Source organism: Coregonus clupeaformis, chromosome 8 (assembly GCF_020615455.1).
Source record: "Coregonus clupeaformis isolate EN_2021a chromosome 8, ASM2061545v1, whole genome shotgun sequence".
NCBI classification, from domain to species: domain Eukaryota; kingdom Metazoa; phylum Chordata; class Actinopteri; order Salmoniformes; family Salmonidae; genus Coregonus; species Coregonus clupeaformis.
Window position 1 is genome coordinate 43,882,453 of NC_059199.1, and position 21,827 is coordinate 43,904,279.

The 21,827-nt window shown below is 46.2% G+C and overlaps 1 protein-coding gene across 4 annotated transcripts in view; it reads right to left on the reverse strand.

Moving 5' to 3' along the window:
• The window catches only part of vps50 (VPS50 EARP/GARPII complex subunit), a 227,764-nt gene that overhangs the window by 199,818 nt on the left and 6,119 nt on the right, over positions 1–21,827 (reverse strand). For all 4 annotated transcript variants that reach the window (XM_041884002.2, XM_041884000.2, XM_045222025.1 and 1 more), the window contains exons 3-4: positions 14,503–14,625; positions 12,525–12,596 (exon numbers count right to left, since the gene is read on the reverse strand). In XM_041884002.2, the coding sequence (XP_041739936.2) occupies positions 12,525–12,596; positions 14,503–14,625 (195 nt within the window). The remainder of the gene's footprint in view (positions 1–12,524; positions 12,597–14,502; positions 14,626–21,827) is intronic.

Here is a 21,827-nt window from a genome sequence, read left to right on the forward strand (position 1 = left end):
TTTGGTCACCTACAAACAAGCAAGATTTCTGGCTCTCACAGACCCGTAACTTCTTCTTTAAGAGGCTCCTCTGTCCTCCACTCGTTACCTGTATTAATGGCACCTGTTTGAACTTGTTATCAGTATAAAAGACACTTGTCCACAACCTCAAACAGTCACACTCCAAACTCCACTATGGCCAAGATCAAAGAGCTGTCAAAGGACACCAGAAACAAAATTGTAGACCTGCACCAGGCTGGGAAGACTGAATCTGCAATAGGTAAGCAGCTTGGTTTGAAGAAATCAACTGTGGGAGCAATTATTAGGAAATGGAAGACATACAAGACCACTGATAATCTCCCTCGATCTGGGGCTCCACGCAAGATCTCACCCCGTGAGGTCAAAATCATCACAAGAACGGTGAGCAAAAATCCCAGAACCACACGGGGACCTAGTGAATGACCTGCAGAGAGCTGGGACCAAAGTAACAAAGCCTACCATCAGTAACACACTACGCCGCCAGGGACTCAAATCCTGCAGTGCCAGACGTGTCCCCCCTGCTTAAGCCAGTACATGTCCAGGCCCGTCTGAAGTTTGCTAGAGTGCATTTGGATGATCCAGAAGAGGATTGGGAGAATGTCATATGGTCAGATGAAACCAAAATAGAACTTTTTGGTAAAAACTCAACTCGTCGTGTTTGGAGGACAAAGAATGCTGAGTTGCATCCAAAGAACACCATACCTACTGTGAAGCATGGGGGTGGAAACATCATGCTTTGGGGCTGTTTTTCTGCAAAGGGACCAGGACTGACTGATCCGTGTAAAGGAAAGAATGAATGGGGCCATGTATCGTGAGATTTTGAGTGAAAACCTCCTTCCATCAGCAAGGGCATTGAAGATGAAACGTGGCTGGGTCTTTCAGCATGACAATGATCCCAAACACACCGCCCGGGCAACGAAGGAGTGGCTTCGTAAGAAGCATTTCAAGGTCCTGGAGTGGCCTAGCCAGTCTCCAGATCTCAACCCCATAGAAAATCTTTGGAGGGAGTTGAAAGTCCGTGTTGCCCAGTGACAGCCCCAAAACATCACTGCTCTAAAGGAGATCTGCATGGAGGAATGGGCCAAAATACCAGCAACAGTGTGTGAAAACCTTGTGAAGACTTACAGAAAACGTTTGACCTGTGTCATTGCCAACAAAGGGTATATAACAAAGTATTGAGAAACTTTTGTTATTGACCAAATACTTATTTTCCACCATAATTTGCAAATAAATTCATTAAAAATCCTACAATGTGATTTTCTGGAGAAAAAAAATCTAATTTTGTCTGTCATAGTTGACGTGTACCTATGATGAAAATTACAGGCCCCTCTCATCTTTTTAAGTGGGAGAACTTGCACAATTGGTGGCTGACTAAATACTTTTTTTCCCCACTGTACTTACAACACATTTAGGGCAAGGCTGCTAGGCTGTAGTGGGTACACACAGCTGGGAAAATGATGTTCCAGAGCCATGTCCATGCTCAGTACACAGCTCCACACTGAGGGGGCGATGATATCTAGCTGTATGGAAGAGGTGTGTGTGTGGGGGGGCCCTGAACAGAACAGATGGTAGGACTCTGTTCAGCTGCTACACTCGCTCAACTGTGTGTATGAGTATGTGTGTGTGTGTGCGTGAGAGAGAGAGAGAGCGAGAGAGAGGGTGAGTGAATGAAAGAATGAATGTGAGATGGAGAGAGAGAGGGGATAGCCTCTGAAATCAACCATTTTTTTATTTAAAAAAGTAGAAACCCTACTATTACCTCTATGAGGTTATAGAAAGCAAAATGGGTCTTTCTGATTAAGATGACTGTGTGTTTGTAAGATGCACACATGCGTGTGTACGTGCGCTGGTGTGCAGGCCTGGGAAACAAGTTCTGTGCCAGGGCTCTACGCTGACCTTTTTTACAAGGAGCACATGTGCCTAAGTTGGAAACATGTAGGCGCACACAAAGATATGTACGATCACAATGAAAAATATTTGAGGTAATAAAGCTAGAATCCTTAATTTTTCCAGGCTCACTGGTGCTCCTAAATTAAAATTCCAGGTCTCACAGCAAAATATTTAGGCGCATAGCAGTAGTTCAGTGTGAGGGGTCACTTCACTTACAACACAACACCAATCCCATTGCACCACCCATTCGGGATCCAGAAAGAAGGCTCATCCCTGTTACAGAGACCATTCTCCTGCTCACTCAAACACAATTAATTCAAAAAAACATCAATATCATCAAAAAGCAGCAGTGTAGAAAAGACCCAACCACCTGCAGGAGCCCACACCAACATAGAGGTTAGCCCGCTAATCACATGTGATCTGACAGAGCCAAACGGCAAGGTATAATTCACATGTAATTGACTGAGAGTTAATAGCCCATGCTTTTTAGCTAAGAGCTGTCAATCAGCCAAGACTACTCACTCGGTAGCAGTAGCAGTCAGAAATGGCACCCTATTCCCTATATAGTGTGCACTACTTTTGACCAGAGCCCTATGGGTCCTGGTCAAAAGTAGTGCACTATATAAGGCATAGGGTGCCATTTCGGACACAGCCTACTGTAAGTGTTCTTCACCGGCTGCAGTTATGGGTCTAAAAGCCAACAGCCAATCTCATCAAATTCAGAACAACAATCAACTAATCATCGCCCTTGGTTTGTAGCCCAAAGGGAGAAACAGCGAAGATGGAGAGAAACAGTGGGCGTTAAGTTAGTCTATACTAGTTAGCCTATACCAGCAAGCCTATACCAGCAAGCCTATACCAGTTAGCCTATTCACCTATACCAGTAAGCCTATTCCAGTTAGCCTATTAGCCTATACCAGTAAGCCTATTCCAGTTAGCCTATTAGCCTATACCAGTTAGCCTATTCCAGTTAGCCAATTAGCCTATACCAGTTAGCCTATTAGCCTATACCAGTTAGCCTATACCAGTTAGCCTATACCAGTTAGCCTATACCACTGCAGCGTCCTAACATTTATCTCAATCATACACTGAGTGAGACGTTTCTATGTCAACACATTTTACACACTAAAAAGTGAAAAGGGAAACTGTTGATTTCGTGCAGAGCCGTGGTGGTGTCGTGGTAACACTCACCGGTACTTGTCACATATACAACTCTTCACAGGAGCCCGGGGTTCAATGTCCACCCTTTCCATTATTTCTCCTACTTGCCTGTCTCCCCATCTAATTTCCTTATTGTCTGAATAAAACAAATGTTGATTTCTCTCATGTAGTAATTCCATTCTTTGAGGATTTGAGAGTTCCATCTATGACGCCATGGCAACACTGTCCGGTTCATAAGTGTGTCAGAGAGACAGGGAGTGAAGTGGATGATTCTTATTTTTCTCATTACCTAAATGGCCCAACACCAGACCTAGTGATGTCATAGCCAGCCTACTTTACCAGTATTGCACCAAATGAGGTTTCTATAGCTCGTTAAGGGGAGACAGACAGTGGTGATGTATATCAAGCAGCTAAGTAAACATGGTGGCTATTTAAAAAGACTGTCTACGTCTCAAATAGCATCCTATCGCCTAAATCCCTCAAACTCAACTCTGGACTTCGAAGCCAGTTCCACTACATTGTTTCATTGTTCCCCTCTAATCGGGGATTTAGACCTGGGACACCAGGTGTGTGCAATTATGAGGTAGAACAGAAAACCAGCAGGCTCCGGACCTCGTAGGTAAGAGTTGAATACCCCTGGCCTATATGGTGGATAATATAATAGCACCCTATTCCCCAAAAGTAGTGTACTGTGTAGGGAATAGGGTGTAATTTAGGTTATGACTGTAACCCCGGTTCTCTGATAGTATGAGTGAGGTATTTCATTTATGGGATACGCCCACAGCGTATTCGTCAGAAGCCTTTATTACACTACGCCAGACATGACTGGCTGGACGTCGAGACGTGTGCGTCGGGGAAGGATGTCCCTCCTAACCTATAAAAGGTCAGACGCAGCTTCTCTGAGTCATTCAAAAATAAGCCACACCTCTTCCTCGCTCATGCAAGGAGGGTGGTCTGGTGAAATACCTCACTCATGCTATCAGAGAACCGGGGTTACAGTCTTAACCTAAAGTTCTCTTTCAAGTATTCGTTTCGGTATTTCACTTATGGGATATACTGACTCCCGTATTGCCAGACAAGCTTTCCTGACGACCGACTGCCATGTGCAATATATCACACAAATGGGCTTTGCCCTTCAGAAGATCCTACACCTAAAACAGTATGCGCCAGGGTCGGTGCAGTGACATCGAGCCTATAAAACTCAACTTGCTGCTGAGCAAATATATAGATATGCCCTTAAATAAATCCCAGGACGTAGCCATTCCTCTAGTGGAATGAGCCGTAGGCCAGCAGGAGACTGAAGACCCTTACTTGTGTAGGCCAAAGCAATAGCCCCCACTATCCAGTGGGATAGGCGTTGTTTAGTGAGCACTTTACCTGCGTGAGGTTTCGCCCAGGAAACTAACAACTGATCACATTTCCTAAATCCCTTAGTCCTGTCCATGTAGATGCGCAGAGCGTGTACTAGACACAACATATGCAACCGTTGATGTTCCGGAGAGGAAAATGGTGGAGGATAAAAAGCTACTAGCTCCAGAGGAAGACACATCAAAGATGGGTTAACAATCTTAGGGATAAAGGCGGGGTTAGACTGCAGCAATACCCTATTGTTACCAGGTGCAAATTGTGCACATGACGAGTGCACCGAGAGTGCGTGAATGTCACTTACACGCTTGGCGGAGGCCAATGCTAGTAATAACGCGGTCTTAAATGAAAGCATCTTCAGCTCCACCTGATCCAGGGGCCCAAAAGGCTGTTGGCATAGAGCATCCAAAACAATGGATAAATCCCATGACGGGGCAAGCTGTTTGGACACCGGACGCAAGCGACGTGCACCCTTCATAAAACGGGCGACAAGGGGGTGTTGTCCCACTGTCGTGCTCCCAAAACCACATGACAAGCCAAAATAACTGCTAGATATACCTTAAATAGTAGAAAAATACTTTCCTTTTTCTAATAATTCCTGTAGAAACGACAGGATTACCGGGACAGAGCACTGGAATGGCACTGCCTGTGATACAGTGCACCATTCCTCAAACACTCGCCATTTACAATTATAAAGGGACCTGGTGGATGAGGCTCTAGCACTCTGAATAGTCAAAATTACATTTTGAGGAAGCACGGCAGTGTTCAAGTTGAACCATTCACGGGCCAGGCCCAGAGTACCAAGCCCAGAGTACAAATCTCCCCTCACGCCTGGCACAGTAGGTCCCGACGCAAGGGAAGGGGCCACGGATGGCCGCTTAGCAGTTAAGTGACCCTGGCCAATGTAGCGCTATTAGTATGAGAGATAGATCCTTCTCCCACACCCTGGCTAGGGTGGGGGAAATCAGGGCCAGTGGGGGGAATGCATACAGGAGGACGTGTGGCCACTCGTGCGCCAATGCGTCCACTCCCATTGGTGCATCACGATCCCTCAGGGAAAAGAACAGTGGACACTAAGTATTTCCCATCAATGCATAAAGATCCACTACTGGAATGCCAAAGTGCATCCAAACCTGATTGGCTACTTCCGGGTGAAGCTTCCACTCTCCGTATAGAGGGTTCCCCCTGGAAAGTAAATCTGCCCCCAGATTCAGTACTCCCGGTACATGAGTAGCTCTCAGTGACTGGAGATGCACACTACTCCACATAATCAATCTGTGTGCCAGTGTGTGTAAGTGAGGGGATCTCAGTCCCCCTTGTCTGTTTATGTAAGCCACAACAGTGGTATTGTCTGTTCTGACTAGAACATGACGACCCTCCAGAAATGAGAGGAACTACTTTATTGCTAGGAACACTGCAAGGAGTTCCAGGCAGTTTATGTGAGTAGAACGGAGATGGGGTCCCCACACCCCGTTGACTGCTCTGCCCTTGTGGGTCGCACCCCAACCCGAGAGAGATGCGTCCGTCATGACTACTGTTCTGGATAAAACAGTGCCCATCTGGGCACCCTGTGACAGAAACGTCCGGTGCCTCCAGGGGCGCAGCGCTACCATGCAGTCTATGGAGATCTGTACACGGTGATGTTTGTGACGTATTGGGCACAGACCCAGAGAAGAGACCCAGCGTTGAAACCCTCTCATATTCAAACATCCTAATGGGATGACTACTAAAGCCGATGCATCAACCCTAGTAGGTTCAGGCATGTTTTGAAAGAGACCAGGTTCCCTCTGCGAAACAGTGCTAGGCAATCTTGGAATGTTCTTATACGTTCCACCGAAAGGCAAGCTTTGAAAGATACCGAATCCAGGATTAAACCTAGGAAAGAGATTGTCTGCGTGGGAATCAGAACGCTCTTTACTGTGTTCATTCTGAAACCTAGAAATGTCGGGTGTTCCAATAATAGCTGACTGTGTTCTAAGAGCACTTGTCTCGATTGCGAACACAGCAGCCAATCGTCTATGTACGTCTAAGTGGGGCTATGGCTGCCTCGGTACACTTCGTAAAAACACGAGGTGACAGAGAGAGGTCGAAAGGGAGCACTTGAAATTCGTAGATTACGCCTTGAAAAGCGAATCTGAGAAATGTCCTGTGAGGGGAGTATATTGAGATGTGAAAGTAAGCATCCTTCAGGTCGACGGATACAGACCAATCGCCTGGGCGCACAGAACGTAGCAGAGCAGTGTGTGTCAACATTCTGAACGTGTACTTTCTCATGTGCCTGTTTAGAGCACGTAGATCTAAAGATCGGGCGTATGCCGTCCCCCTTTTTTGGAACCAGGAAATATCGAGTAAAAACCGCAGTGGCTTTGCTCGGGAGGAACAATTCTTATTGCGATGTGATTTCCTACTGGAGTACACGCGTTGATTCCCCCTGAGCATGAGTGTAAATGATTCCCATGAATCGAGGCGGGGTGACTGCGAATTGAAATCTGTATCCCCTATCTATCATGCCCTGTACCCAATTTGACACTGCGCATGTCCGCCAGTTCTCTCTCCATTCCGAGGGAGGGCTGACCAGGCTTTCCCCCATAGGCGGTGCAACAGCACCCTCTGTTGAGGGGAGGGTGTATGACAGTTCGTGACGCACTGTGCATGTCCGGCTTCGTAGCGGGAGAGCGCATGTGTGGACTGTCACCACAGAAGGAGCGGTAGCTCCATCTAGTGGCGTTATAGGGAGGCACCCTGTTTGTTTTGATTTTTTGAGAAACAACATGTCTGACTGCGCCCTTGGCCTGTAGCCTGGTTGCGCTAGTGTTAACATTTTTTATGTGAACTGACATTGGGGAGTGTTTGTGAGACAAGAGGGGTGCCTTGTAGGGGCATCCATCTGAACATTGTCTCTTCTCCTCTTTGGGCTGTTCTCTGTGACCACCAACTTGGGCCCGGTACGCCGGAAAGAACACTGAGGTGCCTGGGAACTTGCACCCTGGAACAGGCTCAGGATTGGAGGAGGGGATAGAACAGTGCTTGGGGGAGACTGTTCTCGCCTCTCTGGCGATGGGGACATCGCTAGGCCATTCGCTTCTTCCTCCTCACCCCCTTGGTGGGGTTAGGGGCAGGCTGGCCCTTTGGTGCCATGGGTGGGAAGGGGGGCTTCTTAGACCAGGGGCCCTTAGGGTCCAAGGTTCTCTGCTGCCCTGGGCTCGCAGCCTGGGGAGTTGGGCGCCTGGGGATCTTAAAGGTAGAGGGGGGTCGACCCGCTGCAGCGTGGGCGAAGGTGCGGTGAGGCACAGGGGAGGCACTGGGCTGTGTCTTCCTGGGCAGACAGGGCTTCACCCTCCCTCTTTTTCTCCTCGCACCATTTCTGCATCATCTCAACGGTGGGACAGTACAGGCCTTTAGGGTCTACTGGAGCATCCAGGATCTTCAGCTTCTCACTATCAGACACCGTGGATAGGTTGATCCATCGAGCCCTCTCCTGGGATATCATGAGCCCCATCACTCTCCCTGACGCCTGGACACTGGCTTTGAGCAGAGGCTCGAACCCGGCTCTGGTGACTGCTAGCTCCTCCTGTAGCTCAGCTTGGTATGTTGAGAGCATGGGGGCGGTGCCGAGAGCCCTCACCGCTGTGGCGACCGACCTGTAGACCTTCTCTGTCGCAGAGGAATGGAAGTGCTCGTACTTGGTTGGTAAAGTGGGGCCAGTCGAGGTCATGGAGGACTTCTGGCTGGGGTGTAGATGGGAAGCCAACAGGGGTTCGATGGGGACATGAGGGCAAGCCCAATCCCCGTCATGTCAACGCAGTCCAACACCGACCCACCTTGGACAGAGTTCTTGGAGGAGAAAGGTGTACTCCAGGTACGGGTAACCTCCTCCAGGCATTCTGGGAAGACTTGCTGCAATTGCCTGGCTGTCGGAACAACCTGTGGAGTCGTTGTCATCTCCAATCAGGAACCCCAACAGGAGGGTCGCGAGGTTGTTGTTGGAGTCTTCCAACAGCGGGGCAATGGCGTCGAGCTAGTCGCCCCAGCTAACGCTAGCCGTCACTCCACAATCTCCTGTGGGGATTTCCATCACCTCAGGTGCTCCATCGGAGATGCCAGCCCCCATGTTAGGGTCCTGTTGACTCAGGCTAGCTTGGCGTGCTAGCCTGCGACGGAGGTTCTTCACAGTGAAGAAGGCACTGTGTGGACAGGAGCCAGGGGAGGCTAATGCTTCCTGGGCATTTGCAGCCCAAGGCAAGCGGAGCACACCGAGTGGGTGTCCTTGGCCGATATCTTGTTTCCACAAGAGCAGATTCAAATCAAATCAAATTTTATTTGCCACATGCGCTGAATACAACAGGTGTAGACATGCTTACTTACAGCCCTTAACCAACAATGCGTTTATTTTTTAATAAAAAAGTAAAATAAAACAACAACAAAAAAGTGTTGAGAAAAAAAGAGCAGAAGTAAAATAAAATAACAGTAGGGAGGCTATATACAGGGGGGTACCGGTGCAGAGTCAATGTGCGGGGGCACCGGCTAGTTGAGGTAATATGTACATGTGGGTAGAGTTAAAGTGACTATGCATAAATTATTAACAGAGTAGCAGCAGCGTAAAAAGATAGGGTGGGGGTGGGGGGGCAGTGCAAATAGTCCGGGTAGCCATGATTAGCTGTTCAGGAGTCTTATTGCTTGAGGGTAGAAGCTGTTGAGAAGCCTTTTGGACCTAGACTTGGCGCTCCGTTACCGCTTGCCGTGCGGTAGCAGAGAGAACAGTCTATGACTAGGGTGGCTGGAGTCTGACAATTTTGAAGGCCTTCCTCTGACACCGCCTGGTATAGAGGTCCTGGATGGCAGGAAGCTTGGCCCCAGTGATGTACTGGGCCGTACGCACTACCCTCTGTAGTGCCTTGCAGTCGGAGGCCGAGCAGTTGCCATACCAGGCGGTGATGCAACCAGTCAGGATGCTCTCGATGGTGCAGCTGTAGAACCTTTTGAGGATCTGAGGACCCATGCCAAATCTTTTCAGTCTCCTGAGGGGGACTTCGTGCCGAGAGCTTCTCCTCGTTTGGGGTAGCTAGTGATTAGTGAGTTATCTCCGATGGTGGCACTCGGTGTGATGGCCGGATACCGTTTCCGAAAGGACAGATTAGAAAAGATAGCTTGGTGTAGCTAGTAAACCGAAGTAAAAAATAAATAAAAAGTAAGATAGCTAGCGTGGTGGCTAGCTTGCCGACGACTAGTCACTGTTTGGATACAGCTAACTTGGTCATGAACGAGTTAGCCGTGTCACAGCTGCACCCGTTCCTCCAGCTAATAATTTTCCTCTAGCTATGGTGAAGGGAAAGGAAAATTGTCACCACCACACAATTCCGAGAATAGCGCCCGGCGAGCAAGTTGTAAGCTCACGTCTGTGGACAGTTTAGCTATTTCTGGAAAATGCAGTCATGTCGAGGTAAGCTTTCTGATGAAAAGCGAGAAGAGGCTGCGTTGGACCTTTTACAGGGTAGGAGGGACATCCTTCCCCGACGCACACGTCTCGACGTCCAGCCAATCATGGCTGGCGTAGTGTAATAAAGGCTTCTGACAAATACGCTGGCGGCGTATCCCATAAGTGAAATACCAAAACAAATACTTGAAAGAGAACCCAGGAAGAGTCCTGGTCAATATCAATGAGCACACTGCTGGCTGGCCCTCCTCTTCTGATAGACCAGGATCAATCCATACTGCCGGACCCTTCCTCGTTCTAACAGACCTGGATCAATTCATACTGCCAGCCCCTTCCTCGTTCTAATAGACCTGGATCAATTCATACTGCCGACCCCTTCCTCCTTCTAATAGACCTGGATCAATTCATACTGCCGACCCCTTCCTCCTTCTAATAGACCTGGATCAATTCATACTGCCGACCCCTTCCTCCTTCTAATAGACCTGGATCAATTCATACTCACTTTGGGATGTTTGTCTATTGTCTATTGCGTGTGTGCATGTGTACGTGTGCGTATGCGTGTGCCTGCGTGTGTGTGTGTGTGTGAAAGAGCTGTATTGTGTGTGTGCATGTAGCCTACTTATCATTAATCAGTTAATCACTTGAACAATACAGTACAATACTGGAGTACAGTAATCAATTTACAATCTGTAAAGCTATATCATCTGTAGAAAAGATTCCACCAAATGTACATTCCATAGCCTATATGAAAAGTGGTGAGATGACATCACAACTGTAATGGAAATACTAGGAATCCACAGGAATCCTAGAAGTTATAGAGAGACTTCCCTATCTTACAGTCAGAGCAGAGCAGAGCCCCTGGCATCTCTAATGTGGATGAAAATCATACTGCAGACAAGTAATTAACTGAGAGATGAGCCTCGGCCAACGATGTGTCAAAGCTGCCAATTACGCTGTGGGTGAATAGGGCCTCCACCACCTCCCTATGACAGCAGCCATTCTCTACAACAACAGCTTCTGCCAAACGGGAGGGGGGGAGGGATCACAATTTCTTTGGGATGGAACTAATTTAAGGGAGAGGTTCTATAGAGAGCGTCTCAATGCACCATTCGTATCTACAGTACAGTATCTACTCCTCTGCCTCAGCGATGGAAATGTTCAATTTCACATCAACGCATAGGGATGGAGAGGCCCTCTCAATAGGTAGTTATCAATCAGAGAGATAGTTCCGATCCTATAGGGAATTTCGTTATGCATGTAGACAATGTACCACGGTGTAAGTCTATATCCAAAGCTATGAATGTGATTGAGAGGAAACCATCCTTCTCCTACGCACTTGTCTTGTGTAGGTCAGATTGGATAGGTGTGTACGCAATACAGTGTAAAATTCCACCTGTAAAATTCCACCTGTAAAATTCCACCTGACCAATCAGAGGACAAGATAGAGCTATTACCGTACATACCGACAGGAAGTGACTAGGGGTAGTTTGCTAGCTAGGGAATGACTTGGAATTCAGCATACAATGAGCTCCATCCTAGGGGGTGGTGACGAGGCAATCTGGGGCTGGGTTAGTCACTCACAGTCTGAGTAGGGCAGAAGACTTGATAAGGCCCCTGGTCCTCTGGTCCTGGTATTGACCCCTAGGGGCCTCAGGCTGGCAGACAGCTGTCTGCTCTGTTAAAAAGCTCTGTCAGACTGTCAGTGCTCTGTACACAGGGGCCTCCCTCTTTCATCCTACCACCGCCAGGGATCATGGCTCTGGCCCTGCCTCGCTCCCTGAATAGACAGCTCTGCTGTGTGAGACACCATGCAGAGGAGAAGGAGGGAGGGAGGGGGTCACAGTGAAGGATGAGAAAGAAGGGAGACAGGGCACAAGAGAGGGGCATGATCCCGATTTTCTACCCTTCTCCCAAAGTGTACAGCTGCACACTCCACATCATGGATTTAAAAGCATTGGATTGGTGTAAGCATTGGCTAGAGGGAGTTTGCAAGTGCACACTTGAGTAGAGTAGAGAATTGGAGCACATTCAGGGAGAGAGGAGGCAGGGAGGAAAGGAGGAGGCAGGGAGGAAAGGAGGATCGAGGGAGAATATGAGTCGTAGCTTTCTAAAATAATTCTGATATAGTTCCTCTGCTGGCTAGCTCTCTGTCTTCCAGGCCTGGGTGACCTGCAGAGAACCTCTACGATAGTGATGATGCTCTTTGAACTAATAACACATTGGGCCTGCAGCAGAAACACTACCAGTGACTAACTATTAATCACAGTATATCTGTAGTGGTGTAAAGCAGTCTCGCTGAATATAACATGTCAATATCCACTTGGGACTGCACTTCTCCAATGTGCAATTAACAGGAGTCGACTGTACGTACATTTACATGCCCAGGCTGAGGCAATAAGCTTAGAGTTAACAGAAATTATATAAATTGGTGATTCTATATGCAGTTCTATGTTAGGTCTTTTCAGGTGTTACATAGCAACATACTGTACTCAATTATTGAAGTCCTTGTTTTGAACACTGAAGATGTTGTCGTACAATGTTGTGTTGGCCTTCGAAGTGCACTGATACAGTAGAATGGCATAACTATTATCAATCAGGCAGAAGTATCTGTGGGGCTGAGTGACCCAGTGCTGCTCATTTCATTTCCTTCACTTACCGCTGCTTGTTGTCTCTTCAGCTTGTCTCTGTACTCCTCCAGCTCCAGCAGGTTCAGCTCAGGTGGGAGTTTCTATCATAAACACACAATAAAAACATTGTTACAATAGGAGAACACAAGGCCCATACCAATTACTTCTTAGAAGATAAAGCCATTCTGTGGAATGCTTTGGTGTGTGGAGTGAACCACCTGCCAGAAAACAAATCAAAAGTTGACTTATCATGGAAACCGAACTGAAATCCAAATGCCGGCAGCTTAGAGCCGGGCGTGATTTTGATAGATGTGTTTCTCTTAGAGGCTAATCATAATTCTTTGGAGTTTCTTCAGCGTCGTCTCTATAGTTTGCTTAAGTACCATTTTTCAAAGAGCCTCCACGGTCTTCCATCAACATCCAACCAACTAACTTCATAGTTTAAAAAGAAGTGGCAGAATTGTATAGCACACATGCTTAGACGTATAATACATTACATTAAAATGGGGGAGCACTACTTAATTGATAAAGAACAAACAAGGGGAGCTCTGAGGATGATGGGTAATTGCTTTCCCCTTGGCTGAAAGTCTAATTTTGTAATCTGGAAGGTTGTTGTTCTTGCGACACTCTGCTAAATCTAATGAGATTTCACACCCTTCCTCTGCGAGTGTTTAATCCATCAATCTGGAAGTCATCAGCGTGTGAGGAGAAGACGCCACAGTGACGCTACAGTAGATACACCCCCATCTAAGGGGGAGAGGTGTCCCGCATAACATGTTTGGGAACCAGTTGGAGGGAGGTGTAGGCAGGAAGGCCCCAAGTCGCTGTAACTAGTCAATGTAGACCCCAAGTCACTGTAACTAGTCAATGTAGATCCCAAGTCACTGTAACTAGTCAATGTAGACCCCAAGTCACTGTAACTAGTCAATGTAGACCCCAAGTCACTGTAACTAGTCAATGTAGACCCCAAGTCACTGTAACTAGTCAATGTAGATCCCAAGTCACTGTAACTAGTCAATGTAGACCCCAAGTCACTGTAACTAGTCAATGTAGACCCCAAGTCACTGTAACTAGTCAATGTAGACCCCAAGTCACTGTAACTAGTCAATGTAGACCCCAAGTCACTGTAACTAGTCAGTGTAGACCCCAAGTCACTGTAACTAGTCAGTGTAGACCCCAAGTCACTGTAACTAGTCAGTGTAGACCCCAAGTCACTGTAACTAGTCAATGTAGACCCCAAGTCACTGTAACTAGTCAGTGTAGACCCACTGATTGCACAGTTTGGTACTATACTTTACAATGTATAGTGTACATGATGAACAGACTGTTATGGGCGGTCCAAGCCTGTTACATGGCATATGCCTCACTCTTCCTGTGGTGAGTAAGGCGTTTGTATGGTGGTGGGGTGTCTTGGTATCTGGGCTAAGTGGTGATGCATGGTGGTAGTCATCAAAACGAACTAGGATCTATTGGACGGCATGGACATATATAGGTCCAGATGCAAGCTTTGATTTGGAATGAAATGGAACATGATGTACAATAATAAGATAGTAAAAGACACAGAATAGATTATGGCTTTTTAAGAGTGTGGGAAGAAGGTTCTTCAAATATTGTCTCAGTGGCAATAACAGCAACAAAGGGGAGAGTGGGTAGCAATTCCCTTGTTGCTGTTTCTATTTGGGCTGCAGCATACACTGTACACTAGGCCTAACAAACTAACTAACTCACCTCCATCTTGTTGTGTTCTGAACACAGTACCTAGACTCCATCCCAAATGGCACCCTATTCCCTACATAGTACACTCATTACTTTTAACCAGAGCCCTATACAGTATAGGGAAAAGGGTGCCATTTGGGACGTAGCCATCATTAACTGCCCTCCAACTTGTGCTACAATGTGGAAGGTGCTGCAGTATAAGAGATTGGTCAACGATTCCCTTGGCTTGTTGTGTCCTCTGGGTCTGTAGTGACCGTGGGCCTAACTAACTAAACTAACTATCTGACTCACCTCCAGCTCGTGCTGCACCATGTCGAAGGAGTCGTTGGAATAGTAGACCTCCTGGATGCTGTTAATGATCTCCTGCTCCGCCTGGGGGTCGATGGGCTGCTCCCTCATCTCCCTCAACTCCTCCTGAGATACCAGAGAGACGTGAGAGAGAAGAGAAATTGATGCATCAGTAAAGTCAGTAACACTGAAGAGCATCCGGTTCCTGGGACACCCTCGTGGGAAGGGAGGAAATGGAGGCTCTGTGAGAGAAAACAACTCTCCAGAATATCTCTGGGAACCAGCGGGAAGTGTACTGATTTTTCAGAGCCTGTCCATTGGGCTTATAGCTCCTGAAGTTCACAGATTAGCTTCTTATTTAAGCCTTTTCTGGCTGTGTCCCTGGAGAGAACTCTACATAGGCCCCTAATGAGCCTGAATATAGGCACTTATCAATAGATACCGCTCTCAGTCAATCCTCGCTTTGAAGATTGATACGCTGGCCAATTTGAGTGGGCAAAGCCTGTGCAACACACGGATAATGCATTATAGTAAAGCAATTCAGCTATGAAATAGGCTGAAACGTATCCAGGAGGAATGGAGGAAAATCATCCCAATGGCAGGCAAAAAGACTGTTAGAGGAAGAAAGATGCTAGGATATTCTCCATTAACCTTCACAACATCCATTTGACCACGCCAGAGAGATAGTGTGTGACAGCTAGGTCTATATCTCAGGCACTGAATATCAAAACACACCTGCCTAGTTGAGAAAATGGCTTCAAAACCTTATTTTTCAAGTAAAAGTGACAGAAATCAGAGGCAAATAAGAGGCGACAAGGAGGCGAATCAGAGAGGAATCAGAGGCGAATCAGAGGCGAATTAGAGGAATCAGAGGCAAATTAGAGAGGAATCAGAGGCGAATTAGAGAGGAATCAGAGGCGACTTAGAGAGGAATGAGAGGCAAATCAGAGAGGAATCGGAGGCGAATTACAGAGGAATCCGAGAGGAATCAGAGGCGAATTACAGAGGGATCAGAGAGGGATCAGAGGCGAATCAGAGAGGAATCAGAGGCGATTATCAGAGGCAAATTGGAGAGGAATCAGAGGCAAATTAGAGAGGAATCAGAGGTGAATTAGAGAGGAATGAGAGGCGAATCAGAGGTGAATTAGAGAGGAATGAGAGGCGAATCAGAGAGGAATGAGAGGTGAATCAGAGGTGAATTAGAGGAATCAGAGGCGAATTACAGAGGAATCAGAGAGGAATCAAAGGCAAATTGGAGAGGAATCCGAGGTGAATTAGAGAGGAATCAGAGGCGAATCAGAGAGAATTAGAGGAATCAGTGAGGAATCAAAGGCGAATCAGAGAGGAAACAAAGGCAAATTGGAGAGGAACCAGAGGCGAATTACAGAGGAATCAGAGAGGGATCCGAGGAAAATTGCAGAGGAATCAGAGGTGAATTAGAGAGGAATCAGAGAGGATTCAGAGAGGAATCAGAAAGGAATCAGAAAGGAATCAAAGGTAAATTGGAGAGGAATCAGAGGTGAATTAGAGAGGAATCAGAGAGGAATCAAAGGTAAATTGGAGAGGAATCAGAGGTGAATTAGAGAGGAATCAGAGAGGAATCAAAGGCAAATCGGAGAGGAAAAATATTGTGATAGTGGTATCGTCCCGTCCTGGTGTGTGTGTGTGTGTGTGTGTGTGTGTTGAAGGCGTGCTGTGCAGCTCTGACACATTTGAGGCTGGGTAGGGAGAACACAGCGGGAGCCAACATGGAGTGTGTGGGTGAGCGGAGCGTAGGAGCTCAGCATCCCTAGTGTGGGGGTGGGAGGAAAATGATGGACGGAGGGACGCTGGTAAAGAAAGAGAAAAGAAGCGAAAAGAAAAAGGCTGGAAGTGATGCGTCTCTCAGGTACCCTAAGCTGACAGTGCCCTTCTCTGAACTCTCTCCCTTTTCCTCCTTTTGTTTGTCCCTCTCTTTCTCACCATGACTTTGAAAATATATTCAAGACAACAAAATCAGCCTAAGTGAATGACTCATTTCGGGGCTCCAACCATCTCTTCCCTCCACTCTGCTTCACAGGCACAAACACAAGCCAAACATTAGGCTATCCCTGAACCCTGCAGAGCCATCTAACAACCACCAACAAGCTTCGATCATGTTCACTTTGATGGATTAAAATTAAACAATGATCATCCTCAGTCCAAATTAAAAAGTCTCATCATCGTGCAGTTCCTCCTTCTCAATATGGGCAGAATCAAAAATGTAAAAGCCATTTGCACCTAAAAGTAGGCTGTTTAATGAGCCTTATCAAAGAATCAAAGGCTGTTCGGCTGAAGTGGTTATTGAATGCAGAGAGACAATCAAGCAGAAGACAAAGGGGTTCCTCCTTGGTGAGTGTCAGTAGCCAGGTGTACACATGATGTCAGAGGGACACCTGGTCAGTTTGATGGTGAGGTAAAATGGTGAAGACGTTCAGCTCTGCGGTACACGATGCCAGAGGGACACCTAGTGGTGGATCAGAGAACTAACCTACATGGAACAGTCAGTACTATAGATGCGCAGGGTTGACTCATAACTCACTGTCCACGCAGTTATATCCGCGGGGCGTGTGGGTTTAGGGTCATTAAATAGTGTGGATGAAGGGCAGGTGGGTGGCGGGCAGGTTGAATAAAGAGAAAACAATACCATAAAAAATCCATAAATGTATAATTATTGTGCAATTTATATCTACAGGCTACATTTAGGTTGTTCTGGCATTAGTGTGTAAGCTTTAGGGCCTATAACTGTACACAAGCCAAACAGACTACATGCCAATCGCCAAATGCTTTTGGAACCGGTAGAAAAAGTTTATGTTGATCCATGGAGGCTAAAAATACAATGTCGGAGTTTAATTCAATAACAGAAAAGCTGCAAAATGGAGAGTTGAAAATAAAGAGAAGGGAGAGCCAGAAAAGTCATGTTTGGGAAAGATTTGGTGATGTGATAAGAGGATGATAGCAGTGCCGGCTATGTTATGTGTGATAATTGTGAGGCGCTATACAAATTTGACAGTCACAAGACAGGGACTTCAAATTGGCCTATGGCACATCAAGGGAACTGTAGCCTACTGTTCAGATGGGTTTAATGGAAACTGAAATCTAGACACTGACTGTAGGTCTATAACCTCTCAGGTAGCCTTAATATTAACTCCTGCAGAATGAAGCATTTCTTGCAGTAAAATTTACAACAAATGTAGGCTAAATTTTTACATGGGAACAGGAGTGGAGAAATATGATTTATTTCTTTCAGCATCTTGAGAGAATGCGAATGCACAGTTAGATACCATCTGTAGAGGTGCAATCTTTATCAGCATCATATAAGTTTATAGTATTTCAACCACATAAAATATGCATCCAAGCCAAACTGAAATCTTATCAGAAACATGTTGGGTCGTTGAAACAGCGTTATATTTCCTTACAACCGGTCTAACTGATTTCATTTGGAGATCTTGCAAATAAAAACTTATTTCGAGTTATTGCATTTTCTCCCAGCCTCTAAACATCTTTGCTCCGCAAAAGAAGCAGAGATGACAGAGAAAACTTTACAGATGTCAACTAGATACATTCTATCGATTTATGACGTTATTCTGGTGAGCAAGGGTTTATTTAGTCTTCTGGGGCAACATGATGACAGAAGAGAAGCTGAATGTATTTAATTATAGACAAGTTGACAAAAAAAAGCCTACCAAATTGTCAGAAGTTATAAGCAGAAACCTATCTAAATCAGGCAAAAAAAGATCAGTTCCCCCATCTCTTTTCCAAATGTCAACAAGACAACTCCATAAGCCTCTGCAATATATCCCAAGGAGGCAGATACTGTATATCTGACATTATATATATTTATGTACACTACATTACCAAAAGACTGTGGACACCTGCTCACCAAACATCTCATTCCAAAATCACGGTCATTAATAGAGTTGGTCCCCCCCTTTGCTGCTATAACAGCCTCCACTCCTCTGGGAAGGCTTTCCACTAAATGTAGGAACATTGCTGCGGGGACTTGCTTCCATTCAGCTACAAGAGCATTAGTGAGGTCGGGCACTGATGTTGGGTGATTAGGCCTGGCTCGCAGTCCATGTTCCAATTCAAGTCAAGTTCTTCCACACCAATCTCGACAAACCATTTCTGTATGGACCTCGCTTTGTGCACAGGGGCATTGTCATGCTGAAACAGGAAAGGGCCTTCCATAAACTGTTGCCACAAAGTTGGAAGCACAGAATCGTCTAGAATGTCATTGTATGCTGCAGCATTAAGATTACCCTTCACTGGAACTAAAGGGCCTAGCCCGAACCGTGAAAAACAGCCCCAGACCATTATTCCTCCTCCACCAAACTTTACAGTTGGCACTATGCATTGGGGCAGGTAGCGTTCTCCTGGCATCCGCCATATCGAGATTCGTCCGTTGGACTGCCAGGTGGTGAAGCGTGATTCATCACTCCAGAGAACGCGTTTCCACTGTTCCAGAGTTCAATGGCGGCGAGCTTTAGACCACTCCAGCTGATGCTTGGCGTTGTGCATGGTGATCTTAGGCTTGTGTACAGCTGCTCGGCCATGGAAACCCATTTCAGGAAGCTCCCGACGAACAGCTCTTGTGCTGACGTTGCTTCCAGAGGAAGTTTGGAACTCGTAGTGAGTGTTGAAACCGAGGACAGACGATTTTTACACGCTACGCGCTTCAGCACTCGGCGGTCCTTTTCTGTGAGCTTGTGTGGCCTACCACTTCGCGGCTGAGCCGTTGTTGCTCCTAGACGTTTCCACTTCACAATAACTGCAATTACAGTTGACCGGGGCAGCTCTAGCAGAGCAGAAATTTGACGAACTGACTTGTTGGAAAGGTGGCATCCTATGGCGGTGCCACGATGAAAGTCACTTAGCTCTTCAGTAAGGCCATTCTACTGCCAATGTTTATATATGGAGATTGCACGGCTGTGCGCTCAATTTTTATACAGATGTGGCTGAAATAGACAAATCCACCAATTTAAAGGGGTGTCCACATACTTTTGTATATATAGTGAATATCTGACATAAGCATATTAAAAACACTGAGTGTACAAAACATTATGACAGACTGACCAGGTGAATCCAGGTGAAAGCTATGATCATTTATTGATGTCACCTGTGAAATTCACTTCAATCAGTGTAGCTGAAGGGGAAGAGAGGTTAAAGAAGGATTTTTAAGCCTTGAGACAATTGTGACATGGATTATGTGTGTGCCATTCAGAGGGTGAATGGGCAAGAAAAATTATTTTAATGCCTTTGAACGGGGTATGGTAGTAAGTGCCAGGTGCACCAGTTTGTGTCAAGAACTGCAACGCTGCTGGGTTTTTCACAGTCAACAGTTTCCCGTGTGTATCAATAATGGTCCATCACCCAAAGGACATCCAGCCAACTTGACACAACTATGGGAAGCATTGGAGTCAACGTCAGCCAGCATCCCTGTGGAACACTTTCAACACCTTGTAGAGACCATGCCCCAACGAATTGAGGCCAATATTAGGAAGGTTTTCCTAATGTTTTGTACGCTCAGCGTATAATCCACCGATTGCGAATGGGTTATTAGCAATTGCGGGCGGGTGCATGTGAACAAACAGCTGACCCACGCACCACTAGCGGGTAAAATAAATAATATAAATAATAAATTGGTCATTTAGCAGACGCTCTTATCCAGAGCGACTTACAGGAGCAATTAGGGTTAAGTGCCTTGCTCAAGGACACATCGACAGATTTTTCACCTAGTCGGCTTGGGGATTAGAACCAGCGACCTTTCGGTTACTGGTACAACGCTCTTAACCACTAAGCTACCTGCATCCTACCTACCTACATCCTATTTATCTCTCCTTACTCCTGAAGTGTGCACTTGCTCACTTCCTTCATGAATTTGAAAGGAAATTACTGGTATATGGTAATATGCCATCCCCAATTCAATGCTTTTATATTTAGAGGGAGTAGTGAACGAGTGTACGCTTCAGGAGGAAGGAGAGATTATTAGGACGCACACAGTGGGCTTGAACGAAGTGAATTGTAATGGATTGCAACGTCTGTCACTTCAAGGGACAGCAAAGACTACATTAAATGTCAGTGAATAGTTCAGTGCCCACAAAAACCTCTCTTAAAATGTACCGGGGAAGAAAAGATTGAGTGGAAAAAAAATATCAAAGGATTTCTACCATATGTGATCTGCTGCTTAGTCAGAGAAGTAAATTAAATGTGGTTTGTACAAATAAAGGGCCCCAAAAGAGGCAAGAGAGATAAAAGTCTCTCAGGGCTACAAAGAGAGGCGCCCACAACCATAACAACACTTATCTGTTAGGGAGAAAGAGCTGGCCTCCTTTCAAGGAATGAGTATACGTCTGCATTTCAAATGAGTTGTCAAGACAACAGAAACAGCTTAGCACCCAGGTCACATGAATCCTATGATGGCAGTCTTCTGACCCGCAGCACCTAGCAGGTACTGGATAAATTAATTTAGACCCGCCCATCGACCATTCTCTGACTTATCTGGGTCTTCATTGGATGTCAGCATGCGTCAATCAAACCCAGCAGAACTCCTCTTACCTACAGTCAGCCAGATGCACCTAGAAAAGATATCTAGAGGAAGAATGGTTTGAACCACAGCCAAACCAGTTTGAGCTATGTGAATAGTATGGTTTGAACCACAGCCAAACCAGTTTGAGCTATGTGAATAGTATGGTTTGAACCGCAGCCAAACCAGTTTGAGCTATGTGAATAGTATGGTTTGAACCACAGCCTTATATAGGCCTAGATGGATTATTTTCTCCAAGCAGCAATGCCAAATCATACAGTAGTCCCTGGAACAGGTGTGTGGATAGCGGGTGGAAAGGAAAAATATTTTCTCTCTCTCTGCTCCTTGTATCACATCTGTCCAAACTCACATTAAAAGGTCAAGCTAGACAGCATGAGAATCATAGAAAACAAAAAGTATTCAGGCATACCGTAAGGACATACCCACTGGGCACACACTGGTTGAATCAACGTTGTTTCCATGTAATTTCAATGAAATTACTGTACGTTGAACCAACGTGGAATAGACATTGAATTGACGTCTGCGCCCAGTGGGTAGCTTACAGGTGTAGTGTGTACGTAATTCCATTGGGAACTGAGGAAAGAGAGAGGGGCAAGCCTATCAATCACCCAACATGCTTGGAAGGAGCCGTGACTGTTCCAGAAGCAGTTCTAAGGATTTTTTCTGGATCAAGAAGGGGCTTAGGTGGTGGGCATGTCAGGGGGCGTGACAATGGCCGATGTTTGGCAATGTTTTTTTTTTTTTTACACTGTTTGGACACTTA